This window comes from Chionomys nivalis, chromosome 22, assembly GCF_950005125.1.
Source record: "Chionomys nivalis chromosome 22, mChiNiv1.1, whole genome shotgun sequence".
Classification (NCBI taxonomy): Eukaryota; Metazoa; Chordata; class Mammalia; order Rodentia; family Cricetidae; genus Chionomys; species Chionomys nivalis.
Genome location: NC_080107.1, coordinates 1,681,068 through 1,703,106, shown reverse-complemented (window position 1 = coordinate 1,703,106; position 22,039 = coordinate 1,681,068). Strand labels below are relative to the sequence as shown.

Below are 22,039 nucleotides of genomic sequence, written 5' to 3'. Positions count from 1 at the left end.
AGCGTCATTTCTCTAGGCTAGCATCTGAATGTCGTTTTGTTCTTTCGTAACTCGTACACGGTTTTGCTTTCGACAACATTTTATCCTTAGGGATGATTTTGAAATACTTTTTGGAAAATCAATACTATTTGGCTATCTGAAAATTTACTTTGGCATTTCCTTATGTTTCAAGCAATTAGTTTGATTACGTTCTGGGTTTGCTCACAAGTATATCCTACTATTTATTTGAATGTCGGAAACAAGCCAAGTTTTCACTCAGTTTTAAAATGCAGCTCATGTTCAAATCCATTGCCGCTACATGTTTGCAATGACTTCCTCTTTTTGATTAGTCTCAAGTCAATTAATACTTGTTAAAATCAAAGCCTCCTACACTCGCCCCCCCCCCCTTCCAGTAGGGTTTCCTGATCTATGAGGGAGAGAGACCTAATGGAGGCTTTCAGTTTAGACTCTCTCTCTCTCTCTCTCTCTCTCTCTCTCTCTCTCTCTCTCTCTCTCTCTCTGCATTTGCACCCGGTCCGTCTGCTGCTGGAGGAAGCCTCTGATGACTAGACGAGACACAGACATATAAGCATAGCAGAATATCATTAGGAATCATTCATTTTTTTCCCAGTTGTGTTTGGTTCTATTCTAGGTCTCTGGGGTATCCAGCCTTTGGTTCCTTGCCATCCAGGCAGTGTAGGGCATGGGCTCCCTCTTTTGCCATAGACCTCAAGTTAAACCAGCTGTTATTCGGCCACCCCACAAGTTTTGTACTACTTTTTTTTGTACAAGTTTTTTACTACTACTCCAGCGCATCTTGCAGCAGGAGCATCTTTGACTTGTCTGCCTGCTGTTAGAACTCCTCTCCTCTTATTGGGTTGCCTTGTCCAGCCTAGAAATGAGGACTTTTGCTTTGTCTTATTTTGTCGTGTTTGGTTGTTTTCTCTTTGTGTCCTGACTTTTTCTGAAGAGGAAAGGAAGGGAGAGTGGATCTGAGGGAGAGGGGAGCTGTGGACAAGGGAGCTGGGAGAAGTAGAGGGAGGGGAAACTGTGGTTAGGATGGATTGTATGAGAGAAGAATCTGTTTTCAATGTAAAAAATTAAATGCCATTTTCTTTTTCTGAGTGCAAAATAAATTATTTTAACTCACAATGGAAGCATAGTTGTTTGTTTAAAAAAATTAATAATTGCCATTTTCAAAGAACACCCACCCTTTTAGAACTGCTTCACAAAACTGTGTGTTGTTATCATCACGACAAAAATGTGCGAGGTAAGCTCCTATAGTACAGGTACTGAAAATCAATGCTATCACAACGTTTAAAAGTACGATTTGAGGGTTTTTAAGATTGATCAGTGAGTTAAAGTGCTTGCTGGGAGCTTGATGACTTAAGTTAGATCCCTGGGACCCCCTTGCTATGAGGGAGGAACTAACCCCACCCCACATGTTCTCCTCTGTCCTCCACACGCGTAGAATTGCATGTGTGTGTTCACACACGTATGCACTTAAAAAAGAATGTTGTTTGAGAGGCTGGGGAGATGGCTCATTCAACAGAGCACTGGCCACATAAGTATTAGAACCCATGCCTGAGCTCAGCACCTATGCAAAAAGAAAAAAGAAAAGAAAAAAAGAAAGCTGGCTGCAGTGTTCGTAATCCCTGCCCCATGAATACAGACCTGGAATCCCTGGGGCTCAGTGGGCAGCCAAGTGTAGCCGAATCCGTGAGCTCCAGGCCCAGTGAGAGACCCTGGCTAAAAAGACAATATAATAAAAGAGCAGTAAAAGATAAGATGATAGAAGAGTCAATGTCTACTGAGTTGGCCTCTGCTGTCCAGATGTTACCCTCCCTCGAATTGTAGAGTTTCTATCAAGTATTTGAAAACCCACCACGTCATGCAATATAAAAATAAACTAAGCATCCAAAAGCTATATTTTTCAGAAGCAATGATTATTTTAAAATATCTCATGTTTAGAAAAGAAATTATAAAATATATATTTCCTAAAAGTAAAATGGCAAAAACCACTATGAATGTGTCATAGTTTATTTCATTATGTTTCATTCATGTGTATTAAAACTCCTTTAAGGAAACAATAAAAAATCACTACTAGGATTTTTGTATAGGCTTGAGGTGATTGCTTGTGAAAGAAAAATGAGAAATCTATGTAGTTCCCCAGAAGTTACCATGCATGCAATTTTATCCTCTGTCCTTTTTTGAGCAGTGACTCAAAGCAGGGAAAAATCTGTTTCTTTAGTGAAAAAAATTGATCAGTATAAAATAAGGCATGAATACTCTATTGCTCATTCACAATTCATAACATCATGAGTACTTTCATTGAAACACATATTCCTTACTCTTCTGTGTAGCAGGGTGACCTCTGTAAGCACAGTAAGGGGTTCAGAGACAAGCAGGCAAAAATGACAATAGAGTATTTTATATACATCTGTCAAGAGTGTACATGCATTCTTACGTTCTACAAGTAAGGTATTTTATGTATTAAATATTCAAAAGTTTCTGATGTAATAATATGCCTTTTTCATAATTGAATTCCTTCCATTATTAAAGACAGAGCAGCACTTGGTGTTTGCAAAGGGGGGTGAGCAGGACGTCTGGGTGGGCGGCTACATTTTTGTCTGAGTTTCCCTGTGGAATTGTTATGTCTTTTAGACAAGCTCAGTTTTGCTGTGCCCCAGTTGACAGGAAGATTTAAGTCCTCTGTAGGTAAGGCACTTGATCTTATTTTAGGAATGAGAGATTTCTTTGAATTATAGCTCGCATGTTCACAGCTTTTCGTTGTCTTTGGACTCTGACCAGGGTGGTATTTTTCATCGATTTCTTGGCTTTTCCTTCCAGTGAGACAAATACTATCCGTATGAGCAAGGGAGGGAAGAAATGTTTGAGATGGTGTTTGCCCGAATGACCCAGTGGCTGGATCTTGCGGACATATGGGGAAATGTTGGCTGACTTTATATCCATAGACTAATTTTCTTGACTCTGAGTTATCTAGTTTGACCGAGCAGAGGTCGTCGATTGTTATATTCTGATAGTTGTCTGGTGGATTTTGAAGTGTACTCAATGTTTTAGAATTACACCGAGGAACACTAGGTAAAATTCCAGTTCTATTTTGCTGTAAAACTAACCCAGTACCAGGAATAAAAAGTTTTGCTTCTTGCTGTTTTGGCAAGCTGGCAATGTCTTTGTTTGATGCCAGCTGCTGTGTTTGTCCATCCAAGGTGGTGCCCTTCCAGATCAGAGGGTTGTATATGACTTGTCTGTCAATAGGGCAGGCATTGCACTTGTGAAATAACCAACTGTCAATACATTTCCTGTGAAACTTGAGACAAAAAGGTTGCAGGTTAATCAGAGCTACAGCAGCACTACTTACACGAAAATTTCCCGTCTAGTTGTACATTGAGACTATTGAGCAGAGAGGAAGGGAATTCTAATGTATCAAGTTTTATGAAAATATTTCGAAGAAGTTCACTTGTAAATACATGTCTACACTGACCGATTTCCATTTCCCACAGTAAAATGCTAAGCCCATTGAATATATCACCTTCATAACTTAGTTAGAAACTCACGGTTCAAGGTATTGTTTTCATGCTAATTACTTCTAATGATAGAAAACATTTAAAAATTAAAAGGTTATAACCAACTAGAATTGAAAACAAGTCTAAGAATCATGAAATGCAAAATAACATATTTTAGTTATTAAAAACACTATCAGACAGTTTAAATGTGACTTTAAAGCTCAACACATTAATTTAAGCAATGTTACTTCAGAAAAATATGATCATTAAGTACGACTGATGAGTGGCATTGGACTTTGATTCTAGTGAGTCTTTATGAATAATTTTCAATTAAGGCATTTTTATTTCATCTAGAGAACTGTAAAAACACATGGAACAATTCTAGGATTCTGTAGGTTTCTTTATGTCACATGTAATGAAAGTATGTAAAAGAATGCAGTTAAAACGCCATGCATCCTAACTAGACAGTGTGTAAGGAAGCAAGTCCTCCCGGGTGGGAACTTGTTGCGAGGGGAAAGCTACATTCTCTGCAGCATCAAAAAGCATGCGCTATTCAAGTGAGCGAGTGTCTGCACAGAGCAGAACCGAAAAACAAAAGGGGAAACGTCTACTGCCACCTCATTCATGGGGAATGACCTTTGAGGAAAAGTCAAAGAGAAGGACATGGCTTTTACCTTGTGAGAACACGGCAGCAGTCTTGTATATTGGCCAAGACAAAATGACTTCAAGCAGAGTCGACATTGATACCCTGGAGCAAGCAGCTTGCTGTTCTTTGTAATCATCAGGAGAGGCAGTGTCTTTACGACATGCTTTGGTGTGCAAAACTGACTAAATGAAGATAAACAGAGAGACCTGAAGCACTCATGTGTGATTGTAGAGGAGAATGCAATCAAAAGCACAATTTCCTGCATACACAATATGATGGAACCACAGTTTCTCCTGAGTCATAGATAATAAGTCTGTTCTACAGATCTTGAGTGAGCCGACTTCATAAGGAACACATTTTAATTTAGCCACATCAAATAGAAATACTAATGAGATTTTTGTTTATACTTTAAAGTCAATAAAAGGACAAACATCTGAGGGTCATAAGCTAAAATTACTTTACTTTGAGAAAATAGTTACACATGTGTTTAGAAAATACAAACTGATTTATGTGTCAACTGGTAAAGTACATGAACAGTCAGCCCAAATACTCAAGGGTATTGATGTCAATTGGTAGATGGCAATTTGTGAGAAAATTCATTTGGGGGGTACCTGCTAACCCCAATATTTTTAGAGTAACAGTACATCTTTAAAAGCACATAAAGTTATTCAGTGTCAGTAGCAAGTGGTAAAACAGATAAAATGGTCTTTAAAAACAAAAGCTCAGGTCAAGGAGCTATTTTGGATGACATTCACATAGCTGACAGAAAAGTTAACGCTTTCCATTCTACAGATGATATATGAACATAATGGTAGAAAACCATTCCTGTTTTAAAGATGAGAGAATGATGTTTGTGTCCCCAAAGCTGGCTGACAGCATGTGCTCCTCCAGGACTAGACTCGAGCAGGCTGACTCGAGACCCTTGTTCTTCCACAAGAATGTGAAATGTTACTTGGAATACATACACAATTACTAAACAAATAAGAAACCAAGGACCATATATAACCAATTCAAATGAAAAATTACTCAAAGGTCCTGAAACATAGGAAGTGTGATGTTTGCTGACTCTCACCCTTGCATCTCTTGAAGATATTCTGTATTCGCTTCTCCTTCATTTTTAATATCTAAATATTTTACAACATCTGACCTTTTATCTGCTGATCTCCATCTTTGGTTTCTCTTCTGAAATAGGTGTGAAAATAGGTCATAAAAATGTGTTCTGATTAAGTAATAAAGGTTGCATATAGATAATACAATATTGTAAAATGCTCATAATAAGAATATCTACTTTATCACAAAATTATAGATTACTAGTAGATCTCATATCCTATCACGTGGTTGCTAGAATGACCTTCTTCTTTTCAACACTAAGGGGTTAACCAACAGAACACTAAGCTACACACGGTACTTTGAATTCAGTAATTTATTTTTCATTTAAACGAGTTCCTTACTGTATGTGTATGAGTGCTTTGCCTGCATGTATATCTGTTCAGCACATGTGTATCTGGTGCCTACAGAGGACAGAGGAGGACATTGGGCGCCTGGAACTGGGGTTCGGGAGTGTTCGGAGTCACCAGATGGGTCCTTCAGAAGAGGTAGGATTCCCTAAACTGTCCAGACTGGCTTCAGATTTGCAGTCCTCAGCCTTCTGAGTAGCTGGAATGACAGATGTGTACCACCATGCTCAAAGTCACTCCCTCTCTTCCTCCCATCTTCCTCATTTTGTTTAGTGTTCTCTCTGTCTCCACCGTCCCTCTTTCTCCCCCTAACTCTCTCTCTCTCTCTCTCTCTCTCTCTCTGTCTCTCTCTCTCTGTCTCTCTCTCTCCCCCCTAACTCTCTCTCTCTCTCTGTCTCTCTCTCTCTCTGTCTCTCTCTCTCTGTGTCTCTCTCTCTCTCTCTGTGGGGTGTACATGTGATACCTCTTGCATTGAAGACAAACATGAAATTACAGGAAGAGATCCTCTCTGTCCGCCATGTAGGTCCCAGGGATTGAACTTCGATCCCTAGGCTTGATAGTAAATACCTTTACCACTGAGCTATCTTGCTAGCTTGTCCAGTTCTTAATGTAAAATATAGTATTTATAATCATAGGTGTTTTATTTTCACGACAAGAAAAAAATAGCATTATTCAGCATAATTATATATATATATATGTATGTATATATATATGTAATATGTATACATTTACTGCTAGGTTTCACTAAGTAGCTCAGACTAGCCTCAAACATGTGACTGTCCTGCCTTAGCCTCCCAAGGGCTGAGGTGACAGGTCTGTGCTACCAAATCTGGCTTCACTTTTAAAATGTGTGGTTCAAAGGATGTCTAAAAAGTTCTATGGATTATTACTATGGCCATGATTTTTTGTTTGTTTGTTTGCTTTTTGTTTTTCAAGACAGGGTGTCTCTGTAGCTTTGGAGCCTGTCCTGGAACTAGTTCTTGTAGACCAGGCTGGCCTTAACCTCACAGATATCTGCCTGCCTCAGCCTCCCAAGTGCCGGGATTAAAGGCGTGCGCCACCACTGACCAGCAAGAAATTTTTAATAGAAAACCATAACAGTTGTCAGAAATGTTATGATAAGCCTATCCACCAGCTAGGGGCTCTATCATCCATCTTCAGGCTGAGGGTTACAGTGCCTGTTCTCAAGATTTCTTTGTGATACACGGTGCTTGTTACTGTGACAGATTCTATAAAGCATCAGTATGAAAATGATTGCTTTGTGTACACTCATAGGAGAATTCTAAAAGTATTTTTTTGTTGTTGTTTTTGGTTTTTTGAGGCAAGGTTTCTCTGTGTTGCTTTGGAGCCTGTCCTGGAACTAGCTCTTGTAGACCAGGCTGGCCTCAAACTCACAGAGATCCACCTGCCTCTACTTCCCGAGTGCTGGGATTAAAGACATGAGCAATCGCTGCCTGGCTCTAAAACTAATTTTTAAATTAAAAGTCAATTAGTTCATTCCAGAGTGTTATCTGCTTTTCATGCTCTTGGATCTACCGATCTATACAACATGAGGAATGCCATGCTCAGTTAAAGGCGGGCCCCTTACCACACGGAATGCAAAGGTGTGGGCAAGATGGCAGCAGCTGTCGAAGCATTCCTGGCACAAGTGGTACTCCACACACTCGGTGCACCTGAGACACAACACACAAAAATACAGGAGAGAAAAGTCCAGTCACTGCCACGGCGTTGACTCATCTTCCCGTCCATGCCCCACACATGGCAAAGCCCACTGTGGTCACACTGTGGATTAGTTTCCTATTGTTTTGTAGAATTCTCTATGAATTTGTTAGCTTAAATCATGACAGTAATTGTCAGACACGTCTGTAGAACAGAAGCTTGATGAGTCTCAAAAGGATAAAAATCAGGTGTTGGCCTGGCTGTGCCACTTTTCAAGGCTTCAGAGGGACATCTGTTTCCTTGGCTGTACCACGTTTTAAAGGCGGCTTCCACATCCTAGCTTGTGGTCCTTCCTCCGTCTTTCCTATAATTAACAGCACTCTCTGCCTCTCCCTCATAACCGTCTTTCCATGTCACTTCCTCCGCTCTCCTCGACCTTCAAGAGCCCTTGTGATTCTACTGGGTTTATCTAGGTTGGAGCCATCTTAGTTAAAGGTCCATGAATAAGAAACCTTAACCCCTTTGCCCCCTCGCTCCCTTCGACATGTAACCAGACATAGAGGTTCTGCGGTAAACCTGTGGGTACACGGGGAGACACTCAGGTCTGCGGTAAACCTGTGGGTACACGGGGGACACTCAGGTCTGCGGTAAACCTGTGGATACACTGGAGACTGCTACTATTTTGTCCTCCATGTCCTTTCCCGGTGCTTTTCTAGACCAGAGTTTAGGCCCCAGCGATTTCTTTCTCTAGTGGTCCATGGGACCGCAGCCCACGGACACGGGGTTTGTCACATGTCTATGCAAGCCTTCTTTCCAGCTGTCTCCTGAAGGGCAGGGTTACACTCGGCAGGGCTCTTGGATCCTAGAACATACCCTTTTTCCTCCCCACAGAACGTTAAATGTATGAGGTCTCAACAAAAGCTACTAATATAATTTGAAAATGTAACTTTTTACAGAAGCCTGTTTTCAAGCTTATGCTATTAATAATTTTTATTAGAAATTTTACCACTTAAAATTTTCATTTACTTGCTACAAAATTCACAAAATAAAGATTGTGAGCATGAGACAAACAGGCTTACTTTTAAATTCAAATTTTCTAACATTTAGGATATTTCCTTGCAAAATAAGAAAAATATGCGCTCAGACATTGCAGAAGATGCAACTGTTAATTTATTTCTTATTACTATTCATATGTGTAGATCCTTAGTAATGAACATCACAAACCAGCAATGCTGTAACTCTCTTGATTCATCAGAGTAGGCTAGGATAAAAACCTAAGTATCGCTGTAGTTAACATACACGTGATGTTTCGTGAACTAACCTGAAAGGGGAACCAGCTGAAATCAACCGCATCCTGACACCTTAACAAGGAAGCTGCTGCTCCTGTAGAGCAGAACTAGCTTTGGGGGCTGAGTGGAATGTTTGTTGCTTGAAGGAAAGAGTGGAAGATGGAGCCACAAACGTCCCAGATGCGGCTTTTCTTTGTCATGGAAGAATGAGAAACTGGGAGTTGTTAGCCAAATCCATAGGCAAGCCATGAGAAGAAGCTGCTTCTTGCTTCTTGGCCAAACCATAGGAGAATGAAAAGCCAAGGCTCTGGCAGAAGTGAGGGAACTAAAATGAAATTCCAAACAAGCTGTCGTCGCTATTGCGGAAGAGGGCAGCTTAGCACACGCCAGCCCTAAGGCTCAGAGTTACAGCGCAGAGGGAGACTTACTTGTAGCACCTCCCCTCAATCGGCAGCTGTTTACAGTTGTTGCAGGGAATTCCGAGGTGTTTGTCTAGTCGTTCTTTCTCAGAGGTCGTCATAAGTTTGTTAGAGTTTTTGAATTCCTCCAAGATGACTTTTAATGGTGCAAACCCTTCCCTGCACAGCGGGCATTTTATCATGGAGCTGCTCGACCCCATATCTTGATAACTGGCTAAGATCTTCATGCATTTTATGTGAGCATTATTGCCGCAGCCAAATCTATCAGAAATAAAATTCAAATTTATCGCTCATTGTATGTATTTGTTAGACATGCTTATTTCAATTAAAAATCTCTCTGAGACCATCTTTATTCCTTATAAAAATGCGCTTTGAACTGATTTCTAGATATAGCTGGATTACAAATAAACAAAGATATAATTTCCCATCTTTATCAAAATTCCAAATATAACTTTTTCCCCACTTAAAGGAAATGGTAAGAAGATTTATATCATAAAATTATGTTTCATTCATAAGGTCAGAATGAGTATAGTTTTAACACAAAGGAAAGTTAACAGGACATTTCTTTAACTAGAGGGTGGAATCCTACCCTCCTTTTCTCTCTTTTGCTTTTTTGAGAACTCATGTAGCATCTTAACCACTTTAGCAATCTCTGCTGGGAGAAGTTATATTACGGAAGTAGTTAGGAGGTTTTCAGTACTCAATGGAAGCAACCACACAGAAACACACAAAATAGGAGTCAACTATTTCTCAAGTGTAGAAAAGAAAAATGAATGAAATGAATTCCAGCAGCAAATGGTTGTTTAGATTTTTAAAGTCCAATTTATGAGGGCCGTCGAAAACAGCATGAAGGAGATTCTCTCGGCGAGGACTTTTACTAAGTAAAAATTGAGCAATTTAACTTACAAGATAGAATTTCTTAAACACTGAAAAGTGTTTATAACTTCAAAGTAAAATAATCTTTATATCCAGAAAATATTGTTGCATCTGTAACATTTCCTCCCTCTGTAAAGAAAACACAAGAGCTGGTGAGAGGCCCAGTAAAGGCACTTGGTGCCCAGTGATCTGAGTTTACACCGATCAATCACTGGAACACGCAGGGTGGTAGAGAAAATAAACCTCCACAGGTTGGGCTCTGACCTATATACATGCTAAGGCATGTACACCCCCACCTTCCCAAATCAATCAGTTAATCAATCAATAATAAATAAATAAACCTTGAAGGGCTTAAAAAGCAAACAGAAAACCTTCCTATTCTTCATTACTTACAGCAGAGGGCTGAATAACTGTGGAGCGATACTTCTAATTTTTACCTTACAAAGTGCCCTAGACATATTTAAACAGGACATCTCATAAGACACATATGAGGGAACAAAAGAACACAGAAGACAGGAATTAGACAGAGAGGAAGCTCTTATTTTGTCTCTCAAGGAATCTCATAAAGTAACTTCATAAGAATATTAGACTAGGGCTGGAGAGATGGCTCAGAGGTTAAGAGCACTGGTTGTTCTTCCAGAGAGGTCCTGAGTCAATTTCCAGAACCCACACGGTGGCTCACAACTACCTGTAATGAGATCTGGTGTTCTCTTCTGGCCAGTAGGCATAATGCAAATAGAACACTGTATACATAATAAATGAATAAAAAATGTTTTAGAAAAAGAACATTAGACTAGAATTTTCCTAAGACTTTGGGATCCAGCGTTAAACCCATCACCTGCAGAAGGTGACAGGGAGTCTTTTCTCCAGCAGCACCTCTTGACAAATGGGGCAGACGTCCTCAGCACTGATGTCCTTCTGTTTGAGGCAGCCGTCTGCTTCCACACACAGGTTCTCATCCCTTTCTCCACGCTTGGGAGTTTGAACCTGGTGGATCCCCCGTAGCAGGTCATTTATTTCTCCTTCCGTAAGACCCAGCTGGAAAGCAGCTAGCAAGAAACACCAAAGCCTTAGAGTTCGGTGGCAAGAAAGGAAACGTGAAGACGTAATAGCAGGGTGTGTTACGTTCTTTCAAATACCAGGGTAGTACCAGTTGGATTATACAGTGACCACTTCTTCATCTTCTATTTAGAAAAAGAATCGTTAGAAAAGAGTAATGTACAAAAACAATTCGATTGCCCCCTCCTGCAGGACGTGTTATCGCAGGCTGGAGACGTGATAATGCAAACCCTGCTTTTGGCACCATGGTGACATTTTAGTCTTTTCATGTGCCTGTAAACAAACCCCTCATTGGAATGCAACAGTATTAAAATAGGAGCTGGAGATATGACTCATTGATTAAGAGGACGTAGTGCACTTGCAGAGGGCACAGGTTCAGACCCCAGAACCCTTGCCATTGCAGCTCCAGGGATTCCAATACCCTCCTCTGGTGTAGTAAACACCCCACATGGGGCAGACACACAGACACAACACATTTGAATAAATTAAAACAAACAGTAATAAGAATGCATAAAGGGAGAAAAGGAACATGCGAATAGGCACGCATGGCTGTGTTTGTTAAGGGACTGGATAACAGAGGGGTAGGTTAGGTTAGTTGTGCCTATTTTCCTGTCTGTTCTCTAGCCATAGAGGAGTGCTTTGGTCAGGTTCATGTCAGATTTGGACAGTGTTCTGCAGGACAGCCTACTAGACGCCTACTAGACACCTACTAGACTCCGCATCGCCTGCACCCTGGGGAGCCCTGAATTTTCCTCAGCCTGCTGTTTTTACAATCAACTGTCTGTTTATTGTTTTAATCTTAGAACCCAAGATTCCCTCCCTCCACCCTGGCTTATTCTCCTGCCTGCCCTCTCTCTCTAACCAAGCACGATTTAATTTTTAGTTGTTAGTCATCCAAGTTCCGTTTATTTTGTATATTTTAAATACATATAAGTCAAATATTATATGCATGAGTGTGAAAGCTCTGTTTTCCTAGAAAGACCCCTTTCATATAAACACCAAAAAGGAACAGCAAAAATGATACTTTTATTTCAGCAAAGAAACCTTTGTTTCTTATCTGAGGTGATGGGGCAGGTGCAGGAGGACTGTGGGAGGAAATCAAACTTTAATTACCCAGTACTTGGAGGAGGATTATTTGACATAGAGAAACAGCAACATCTGCTCTCTTTAAAAAAGGAATTTCATGAACAAAGCTACCCGGGAACTGTTCTGTGTGGGAGAGCATAAATTAGAAAACAGCAGAAGCGCTTGAGATCGTATGGACGAGGTAATGTATGAGACCAACAAGAGTGTTCTGCAGGAAGTAGGCAGCTAGCCTGTCAAACAGCCTCAACCCACCACACAAATAAAATACTACAATTCAATGTTCCTATGGTCTCGGGAACACGAGGCCAACAGAAGAACGTTTGCATATTTATTACGTTTTATTTAGTGTGTACTCTTCCCTTATTTTTAACTCACTTCTTTTCCCATTCTAGTGAAATTTGCAAGGCTACCACCCATAGCCATTTGCTAATGGACTTCTTTACATATAAATCATCTTTGACTGTTTATTGGACTGAAACTGAAAATTCTTTCAAAACATTTCAGAGATTACACTTTGCAAATGTGTTCCTTATGTTGTCTCCGTGACTTTTTTTTTTTTTTTTAACATATGGCCTCTTTGTACTATTATGCCTCTTTTGTCTTTTCATGTGAGCTGTTTGGATCCTTTCAGAATCATATTTTCTTTGTACTGGTAATGGTCTTTCCTTTTTTTTTTTTGTTATTACGGCACCTACATGTGGCTGTGTTGGTGCAGGTTGGAGGATGTGTTTTCTTGGAATTAATTGTCTCTGCATCACCACACAGCAGCTTCAATAAATTATTGAGAAAAAATTCTTTCATCTTTCTTTCAAGTGAATTAAGCCAAAAATAAGGCAGAAACATTAGACTAAATCTATTAAATAAATAATAATGAATGGAAGCATAAATTTTGTATATTTAAAAAGCTATTTGGAGCTATTTTGGATTTCTGCGTAAGAATGTCTGACATGTGGAAAGTGAAGACAATTCTGCTTAACTCAATAGACATGAATAAATGACTTTGAATTTGCAGCTGCTATTCTTTGCATTTTGCATGATTTAGTCTGTGTTGTAGTAAAATTACAGTAATATTAACATGTCAAAATGTTTCTACACATCTTTATTTGTAGTAGAGACTTAAATACGTAGTTAGTATTTTTAAGCTCTATTAAACATGAACCCAATAAAACAGAAAAATATTGATACACTTCTGAACTCAATGTAAATTGGTAAAAGGTATATAAAAGAGTACATTGCAAACAAAATTTTTAACATGCCTATTAAAAATTAATGATGTTAGGCTAAAAAACTAAAACAAGGAAATTTCATATGAAAGAATATGAAAAGTAGAAATGAAACAAATATTGAATAATAGGAGGGTAATTCTGATACAGCATTTTCAGTGGAACATTAGTCTTTGGGGGAACTTATGATAAATACATAGAAATGAAAATAGTAAGTGACAGAAACTGTGTGGTAAAAACAGAATACAGAATTCTAACTAACCAGGTTTCTGTATATATACATGTTTATGTTCATATATACATATATAAAATTGTAAAAGCAACATAAAAAATTCTGCATATTCTTATGGTGGTAATTTGAAAGTTACTTTTTAGATGTAGTTTTATTTATCTATAAATAATTTAATAAAAGGATAGATAACTTCATACATTATCGCAATCAATAGAAATCACTAGATAATATATTTAAATTTGACTAGGAATATACTTTTGAAAGAAACAGGTTCAATGTTCAAAATATTTATTTTATTAGGAATATAAAATTTTAAAATTAACATATAATCTAAATAATTTTATACTTTCTGTATTGATAGATAACAATGGCTTCTGCCTTTAAGAGGCAAAAAAGGCAAACATGAATTATTAAAATTATCCATATATAAATTCTGTTTTTGAAGTGAAAATGTTGAAATATTAGGCTTATATTATTAATGTTTGACCAATAGCTTAGGCTTATTATTAGTTTGCTCTTTCATTTAAATTAACTCAGTTTTATCTATGTTTTGCAACATGGCTCAAGGCTTGTTACCTCATTTTCTTTTTTTAAACAATCTTTTTTTCCTTTACATATCAATCCCAATTCCCCTCCCTCCCCCAGATTCTACCACCTTCCCCACCTCACCCCACATCCACTCCTCAGAGAAGGTAAGGCCTCACAAAGGAAGTCAACAAAGTCTATCACATCACATTGAGGCAGGACCAAGACCCCCTCCCTGGCTAAGTAAGATATCCCTCCATAGGGAATGGGCTCCAAAAAGCCAGTTCATGCACTAGGGATAAATCCTGGTCCCACTGCCAGTAGCCCCGCAAACCACTGCTACACAACTGTCACCCACATTCAGAGGGCCTAGTTCTTGTTATCTCATTTTCTATATGTCCTATTTGTTTAGAAGTCGGCTGGCATCTATCTCAGCTCTGCCCTCCTCATCTGAGTTTTCAGTTTGATTGTTCTGTCTAACCTTTTCCTGCCTGGCTATTGGCCAAACAGCTTTTATTATTAATCAATAAGAGGAATACATATTCACAGCATATAGAAAAATCATCTCAAAGCATTTCCTCCTTTCTATCTAATCAAAAATGAAGATTTTAACTTTAGCATAGTAATATTACATACAACAAACAGTTATCATAAAGAACTACAGTTACAATATCTAGTCTATTTGTAGCTGACAAAAATAGAGAAAATATTTAATTATCTATTCTATCTTGGTGAGTTTAAAGTTTTACATCTAATTTAATTTTTACCATAAATAAGAAAAGCTATAATTATAATTATCTAGTCTTCAAAAACTCCAAACAAAACACAATAATATACATAATCCAGACTCTGCGTACTTTCCATCTTTATGTGGCTTATTATAATTTTTATTACTCTATTCCTTTTTAAGGACCTCACTTTATATTTTTTAAATCATCCTTTTAATCTATGACTGTCTCTATCTTTTTTTCTTCTCTCTTTCAAGCCTACACACATTTTTTAAACACACTGTTACCCGTTTAGAGGTCTTTTTGTCTGAATCTGTCCTTATTGTGCATCTGTATTGTTGTTGATCACATGACAGAGATCTTAAAACTGCTGCGTCAGTTGTCTGTACTGCTCAGCTTAATGAATGGGGCTCCTCCACCTCAGTTCTCTGAGCATCTTGTCTCATGGCAGAGCTGCCAGTGAGAGTCATGCTCACCACCCCAACTCTGGGAAGCAGTGTGTCCGTGTTGCCACCAAATACCCACAGCACACAGCACATAAACTCCAATGACATGCATAACCATAGGTTCTCCATGGCAGAACCTCCAAAAGAGCCCTCTGTGCCACCAGTACCCAGGCAGGAAGCCTTCTCTTAAAGGAGCTATGCATCTGGTCGCAGTCATAAAACAGAGCCTATCTGAAAAAATATGCGACCACCAATAAGCCACGTCTGTCTCTGTTTTCGTGTGTCTAGAATCTTTTTTCAGGCTTTCTTGGGTCTTATGTGGACCCATGCCAGACACTGAGTACCATATGTAAATGGAGGTTTCTCTGTCCCATCCCACCCCGCCCCACAACCACTTCTACATTATCACCCAGAGGCTTAATATTAATTACAGAATGTTTGTACACATGGAGTTCAGAGGACATTCAGGAGATGCGTCCTTCCTTCCACCATGTGGGGCAGGGACTGCACTCAGGACCGCGGCTTGCACTATGAGTAATTCTACCCACTGAGTCATCTCTGTGGTTCTCATCCTTGTTTTTTATTTAAGAATCTGAGTTTGAATGTGATATATAAACTTTCATTTTTTTTAGGAAGAAACTGTTTCAACTTCTGGAAGTGTAAAAACTTTGGGGAAGAGGTACCAGATTCTTTGGGAAAATAAGCAATTGAGTTTAGAATATGTTTAAATAAAAAGTTCTTATTTTTGTTAATTTTGAATTAGTAAAGGATTAGAAAATAAAAAGCCAGAAACTTACATTCATGATTCCTTGGAAGCTTGAATTTTTTCAGCAAGACCCTAATATTCATGAATAGAAAAAATTAAAACATTTATTTTTATATAATCTCAAGACAAACTGTTTAACATGTAGACTGTAAAAAGGATTATTCGATTTGCAATGCAAAAGTGTTGTGAATAAACTTAAACTTGATTTTATGTCAATCAGAGTTGTGTTTTAAAGTGAGTTAATGTTCAAACTGACGAAGGAATTACGTCTGCGCTGAAGAGTTTGGTCAGAGGGAGAAGTGCTTATCTCTCAAGACATGGTCCTTCAAAGGGTTGTGACAAAGTCCAGGTAGTCACAATGCTTTCTCTGACTTCCTTGAGAGCACCAAGGGATTGGTTTTCGTACATCTACCATTTTAGTTCATAGTAGAAAACTTTGAACTCTCACTAACTAAAACTGTGACCTTTCAAGAGGGGGGAAACATACATTTTTAAAAAAATACAGCAAATGTGCTTCATTAATTACATTAGTGTTATATACACTATATACTTGGATAATATTTGCATTTAGTTTATGGTTAAAATATTATATGAAATGAGTTATGGTATATTAAAATCAGAAAAGAATGACCATACCCTGCCTTGTCATAAAATAATATTGGAGACACCTATTTAAAGTGTTATAGTGACACTGTACATTTAAAAGTACAACATCTTTATTTTTCAGATACAGCCAATAACCTATGTTAGTAGAAGTTCAATGGATGAGTCCCAAACCTGGTAAGAAAAGGCATTAGAAAGCAAGACACACAGTTGCTGACAGGTAATAAATGCTAAGAATGTATTTACTGGGACTGTGGAGATGGCTCCATGATTAGGGCACTCGTTCTCACAGAAGACCTGGGTTCAGTTCTCCCCATCCACATGAAGGTTCCCAACCATCTGTAACTTCAGTTCCAAGGGATCCAACACCCTCTTCTGACCTCTGTGGGCACCAGGCACGCACATGGTGCATATACATACATCCAGCCAGACTAGCCGTGCACACACGCGCGTGCGCGCGCACACACACACACACTAAAATTTAAAACTAAAAAAATAATTTTAAAAGGGTGTCGTTATTGATTTGTTGGTGTGACTATAGGAAGGCAAAGCAAACTTAAGCAGGCTCTCCTAATTGATAAGATTGTCTTCCACGTGTGAAAGATAGTTACCCAACACATAGGTTTTCCTAACACTGTAGAAGCTTCAGGTTTGAGAGGTAAGCTTCAATTATAGTCCTCATTTTTATCCCAAAATGTTTATATTAAAGAAAACCTGACATCCTGAAAACAACAATTATTTTCATGATAATGTATTTCAGACGACAGGAAGTTGTTGAAGAAAGTAATGTCTCAAGAGTAACCATGGATTTGATCATTGGATTTCACATTTGTGCACATAATATGTATCAATACTTTTCTACATGATATTATTAAGTGTTTCTCTATTGAGTTACTTTTCAGACTAAAATGGAATTCTTGGAATACTAAGAAACACATTGGTAAATTATGGCTATTTTAACTGTTAATCTTCCCAGTACCAAACTTCTTTATTCTTGCTGCATGCAAACCATGGACAATGGCAAGGCGTGTTTCCTCATGGAAGATTGTTGCTAACTCACTCACCAGCAAATGTGCTTACACAGTTCCCCTCTCTTCAGAAACGTGGGGCAGTTACATTCATGAGGGTTTCCTAGCAAAACCTTTAAAAGAAAAGTAAGACAGAAAATATTTTAAAAACAAGTTAATTTTTTGAGTTATGGCAAAACTAAGCTGATAAAGGTAATTAAATTAAAAGCATTTAAAGAACTAATTTAGTGATTCTGAACTGAATCTGTGATTGGCTAGCAGCTTTTGAGAAACAGTCTTTCTTCACAATCTAGGCTGGTTTTCCACTTCTGTATTCTTTACCTTTGCAAACAACTGGCACTATGGATTAACACATTTTTTTTAAAAAAAGTCTTCTGTACTTAGGTGAAATTAAATATAAAATTAAAAGCATTCACCCCAAACTATTATTTTTTTAAGGGACAGAGCTAAAGGCATTTGCCTTTTGTAAGACGGTTTGTCATCTGAAGATTTTTAGGGGGAGGTTATCTGAACTTCTTTTTTTATTTTTTATTTTTTTTTATTTTTTATTTTTCGAGACAGGGTTTCTCTGTGGTTTTGGAGCCTGTCCTGAAACTAGCTCTTGTAGACCAGGCTGGTCTAGAACTCACAGAGATCCGCCTGCTTCTGCCTCCCAAGTGCTGGGATTAAAGGCGTGCGCCACCACCGCCCGGCTGAACTTCTTTTTCATGAGAGAGGATTAGATTTACTCAAGACTATACAGTCTATGGCTGATCGTTAATCACAATAAATTGTGTAATCGGCTAAGTAAAGGAGCATGCTTTGAACAAAGTACAGAGTGACGAATTGTATCCAGTACTCAGCTACGAGGCAATAAGTTTACATTTCTAAAGCACCTGGCAAGTGTTCAGTGGGCCATCCTGACAGACAAGAGGCCATGGAAGTAGGAAGCTTCTCTTCTCTTTCAGCAAAATGAAATGGGATTCTTATTCACTCACACAGTTTTCAAAGTATCATTTAAATTATCCTCTAATGAGTTGCTACAGCTTTAAAAACAAGTAAAAAGAAAACGATCTCAGCTAGAAACTATTCTAGAGAACCTGATTTTAATGGGTTTTCATTTGACTTACAGGGCTGGTGACCACTAACAAGGCGTCCAGGAACACACATCCTACAAACCAAACATTCATATCACCTTCTCCTTTGTTTTTAATACTAAAGTCCAAAGTCCATCTTACAGGAGATGGACTCAGTTTGAGTTTCTAACTACCAAGAATCTTTTCTGGTAGATACTATTTCCTTTTGTAACTTGCATAAAGTCTGGGGAGCCCTTGTGGGGGTGAGTCCTCGGGTGAGGCCCTTGCGTGTGCAGGGTTATGAAGTGGGCTTCCCTCCTCCCCACCCCCAAGACCCGGGGAAGGGGGGGGGTACGGTCGTTACTCGGAAATTCCCCTTTTCTGGCTCCTCCTCCCTTAGTAGAAAGCCGGTGGGGCCGATCTGTCGCAGGAGATAGATACTGCTGCTCAGCGCCTGCTCTTGCTGCCAGCTGAGGCTATCATTCAAGTGTCTTCGTCTTTCGGAGGCTTTACAGCCTCCGCGAAGCATCCTGGGCGGCCCAGGCGCCACTGAGCTAGGCTTTCTGGGACGCCTCGGGTCTCTATGGCAACAGCGTGCAGCGCAGTTGCCGTGGTGACGGTAGCTCTGTTCTAGTTGCCCCAGTGTGCCTTGCTATAGTTAGGCCTGGATAAATTCCAGAAGTCCACTCGCAGACTTTCAAAGCCCGGGCCACAGGCACATGGGCAAACCCCTTAGTCTTTTTGCTGATTGGCTCATAGGCAGAACTGGTGAGAGGCGTATGTTAGGGCAGTCACAGCCCAGTTACAGTGTTTGCTCTGCTTATTTCTCATCCATAATACAATAAACAAAAATGAACAATAGCAACAACAAAACACTCAGTATGATGGCTGTTGTTCGGAATTCTACCAGCGTTTTCCAGGGGCTCACAACAGGATACACTGAGTAAGTGACTGAGGGAAGATGGAGAAAGTAGGGGTAGTTTTAGGCAGTTCAGCTGGGTGTGGTGTGGTGTGTGTGTCTGTGTGTGTCTCTGTGTGTGGTGTGCTGTGTCTGTTTAAAGCTAGGAGAAATTTAAGCTGCACACTGGGGTTGAGTATTTGATATGCTGTCACAGTTTCCACGGCCTCGGAGCTTACAAAGCTCTATTTTTAAGGAGTTAGATTTTTTTTTTTTTTTAGGTATGAAAAGTTTACCCAACAATCCACAAATTATTTCTAAACTTTATTTCTATCTTTTTAATTGAGAACTATCCTAAAGTATTAGTGAACAGTTTGATTCATGGTTACTGAACGGGAAGCCATGTTGCTGGATTCTCTGGAGGAAAGCAAGAGAGATCTCTGCGTGGTGGCTGGGTTACAGGAATAAGAAGGGCATCGATCCTATCTTCTCAGGGGAGGAAACCACCCCTAGATCAGGTCAAGAACCTGAAAAGAAAATGACAAAATTCCCACCCCAGAGTAAAAATGGTGGCGAATCATCTTTGACAGGAGGCGAACCATCTTTGACAGGAACTTCCTTGACAGGAGGCGAACCATCCACATAAACACCATGGAACCTCACGTCCAAGGTTTGAACTTGACAGGAGGTGAGCCATCCGCATAAACACCATGGAACCTCATGTCCAAGGTTTGAACTGACTGAATTTTGTTTTGTTTTCTTATTAAGTAGTGAAGAACTGACAGCTACACGACCCATTCTTCCAACATGAGCATCAGTGAAATGTAAGCAAAAAAAAACCAAAAACACCATATCGTAAGAGAACTCCTTCAGGGTTTTTTAAGAGATCAAGATAAATTGTAAATTCATTTTATATAATAGTATTTATAATTTAAAAACTTGGAATTAATGGATGTCAATTCCTATTTTCTATGTAACAGAAGGAGTCGGGCTTCCTCTTGAAGACACTTTATGGAGTCATCCTTCACCCACCACCCTCCATGTGCCTGGTGTGTGTGTGTGTGTGTGTGTGTGTGTGTGTGTGCGCGCGCACAGTTATTTAAGGAGTTAGAAATCAAACATCAATAAATATTTAAGCTATTGCATTTTATTTAGAATGATATTTTCTTCCTATGTGATAAATAGCATATTCAAAAGGTCGCATACTTAAACTATAAATTATATAAGTTGACTATAGTTCCTTAATTCCATAGGAAAAGTAACACTATTCATGTCCTCACGGAAGTTAAAAAGGGAAAGTACAGATTGCTAAGCAGAACTGTAGTCTAGCTGGATGACATTTGTTTTTGTAGCTGACAGTTAAAACTTTAAAAACAGATTAGAGTCCCCTCATGTCCCATATGCTGTCTTCATCTTTTGAAATTTTGATGACAGGAGTAATGGTTTTTGCAAATGTTTCAACTTGGAGAATTGAAATTTATTCTTGAATTTACATTATTCTCCATGTTATATGCCAAGGCATATTTCTCCCAGGAAAATGGATGGAGCTTCACAAACTGATAAATTTGTTTAATAAGCGAGTTATTAATGCAACTGAGTGTAGAAGGCAGGTGTTAGTTAATATTGTATCTGCAACCTGAGATGTGGAAAAGCTAGACTTGCAGTGTTAGCATAGAGGGAAGAAGAGGGGGAGTCGGTTTCTAATCTTAATATGGATGTATTTAATTAGACTATGAGTGATGATTGGGATAGACGGTGATGACTGAGCATTCCTGGGACTGGTGTGTGTGGGAAAATACTTCAGGAACAGAGCTAGGAAGGCATACTGTACAAGAAATCTTCAGGTTTTGCTTTGTCTAACAACAGGAATATCCTGAGGTATTGAGAGAAGAACAATAAATGCTTGTTCAAGAACAAACAGGTTTTGTGTAGACTTGACGCAAGCTAGAGTCTTCTGAAAGGAGTGAACCTCAAACATGGAAAAAAATGGCTTCGTAAGATTCAGCTGAAGGGCATTTTCTTAATTAGTGATTGATGGAGGATGGCCCAGCCATCGTGGGTGGTGCCAGCCCTGGGCTGGTGATCCTGTGTTCCAGAAGAAAGCAAACTGAGAGCAAGCCAGTAAGCAACATCCTTCCATGGCCTCTGCATCAGCTCCTGCCTCCAGGTTCCTGCCCTGTTTGAGTTCCTGTCTTGCCTTCCTTCGATGCTGAAGAGTGCTGTAGAAGTGTAAACCAAATAACCCTTTCCTTCCCAGGCTTTGGTCATGGCGTTTCACTACAGTAACACTAATCCTGACTAGGCCATCTTAGAATGATTAAAGGCATACAGAGAATATAAGAGTTTATGTTTTCCTCTAGTAAATGTGTACAAAAGAAAAAGAAGATACAGAATTCATTAAGCTCAAGACGGAAGAAACAGCACCTAGGGCTCCAGTAGAAGGTGCCAACATGGTATCTCAAGCAAAATATAATTGTTTCAGTTACAGTGTGACTGTGTAAATGTAGTGGACACCAGCAGGGAACACTCACTGCAGAA

The 22,039-nt window shown here is 39.1% G+C and overlaps 1 protein-coding gene across 1 annotated transcript; it reads right to left on the bottom strand.

Moving 5' to 3' along the window:
• Positions 1 to 2,512: 2,512 nt before the first annotated feature.
• On the bottom strand, positions 2,513 to 19,132 carry Zswim2 (zinc finger SWIM-type containing 2). Its single transcript, XM_057755710.1, has 9 exons — positions 18,968 to 19,132; positions 17,585 to 17,661; positions 15,949 to 15,989; positions 10,691 to 10,901; positions 8,986 to 9,237; positions 7,198 to 7,282; positions 5,225 to 5,334; positions 4,181 to 4,334; positions 2,513 to 3,310 (listed from the first exon to the last, which is right to left on the bottom strand). The coding sequence occupies exons 1-9, from the start codon at positions 19,130 to 19,132 to the stop codon at positions 2,513 to 2,515; spliced, it is 1,893 nt and encodes a 630-aa protein (XP_057611693.1).
• Between the last annotated feature and the right edge of the window lie 2,907 nt (positions 19,133 to 22,039).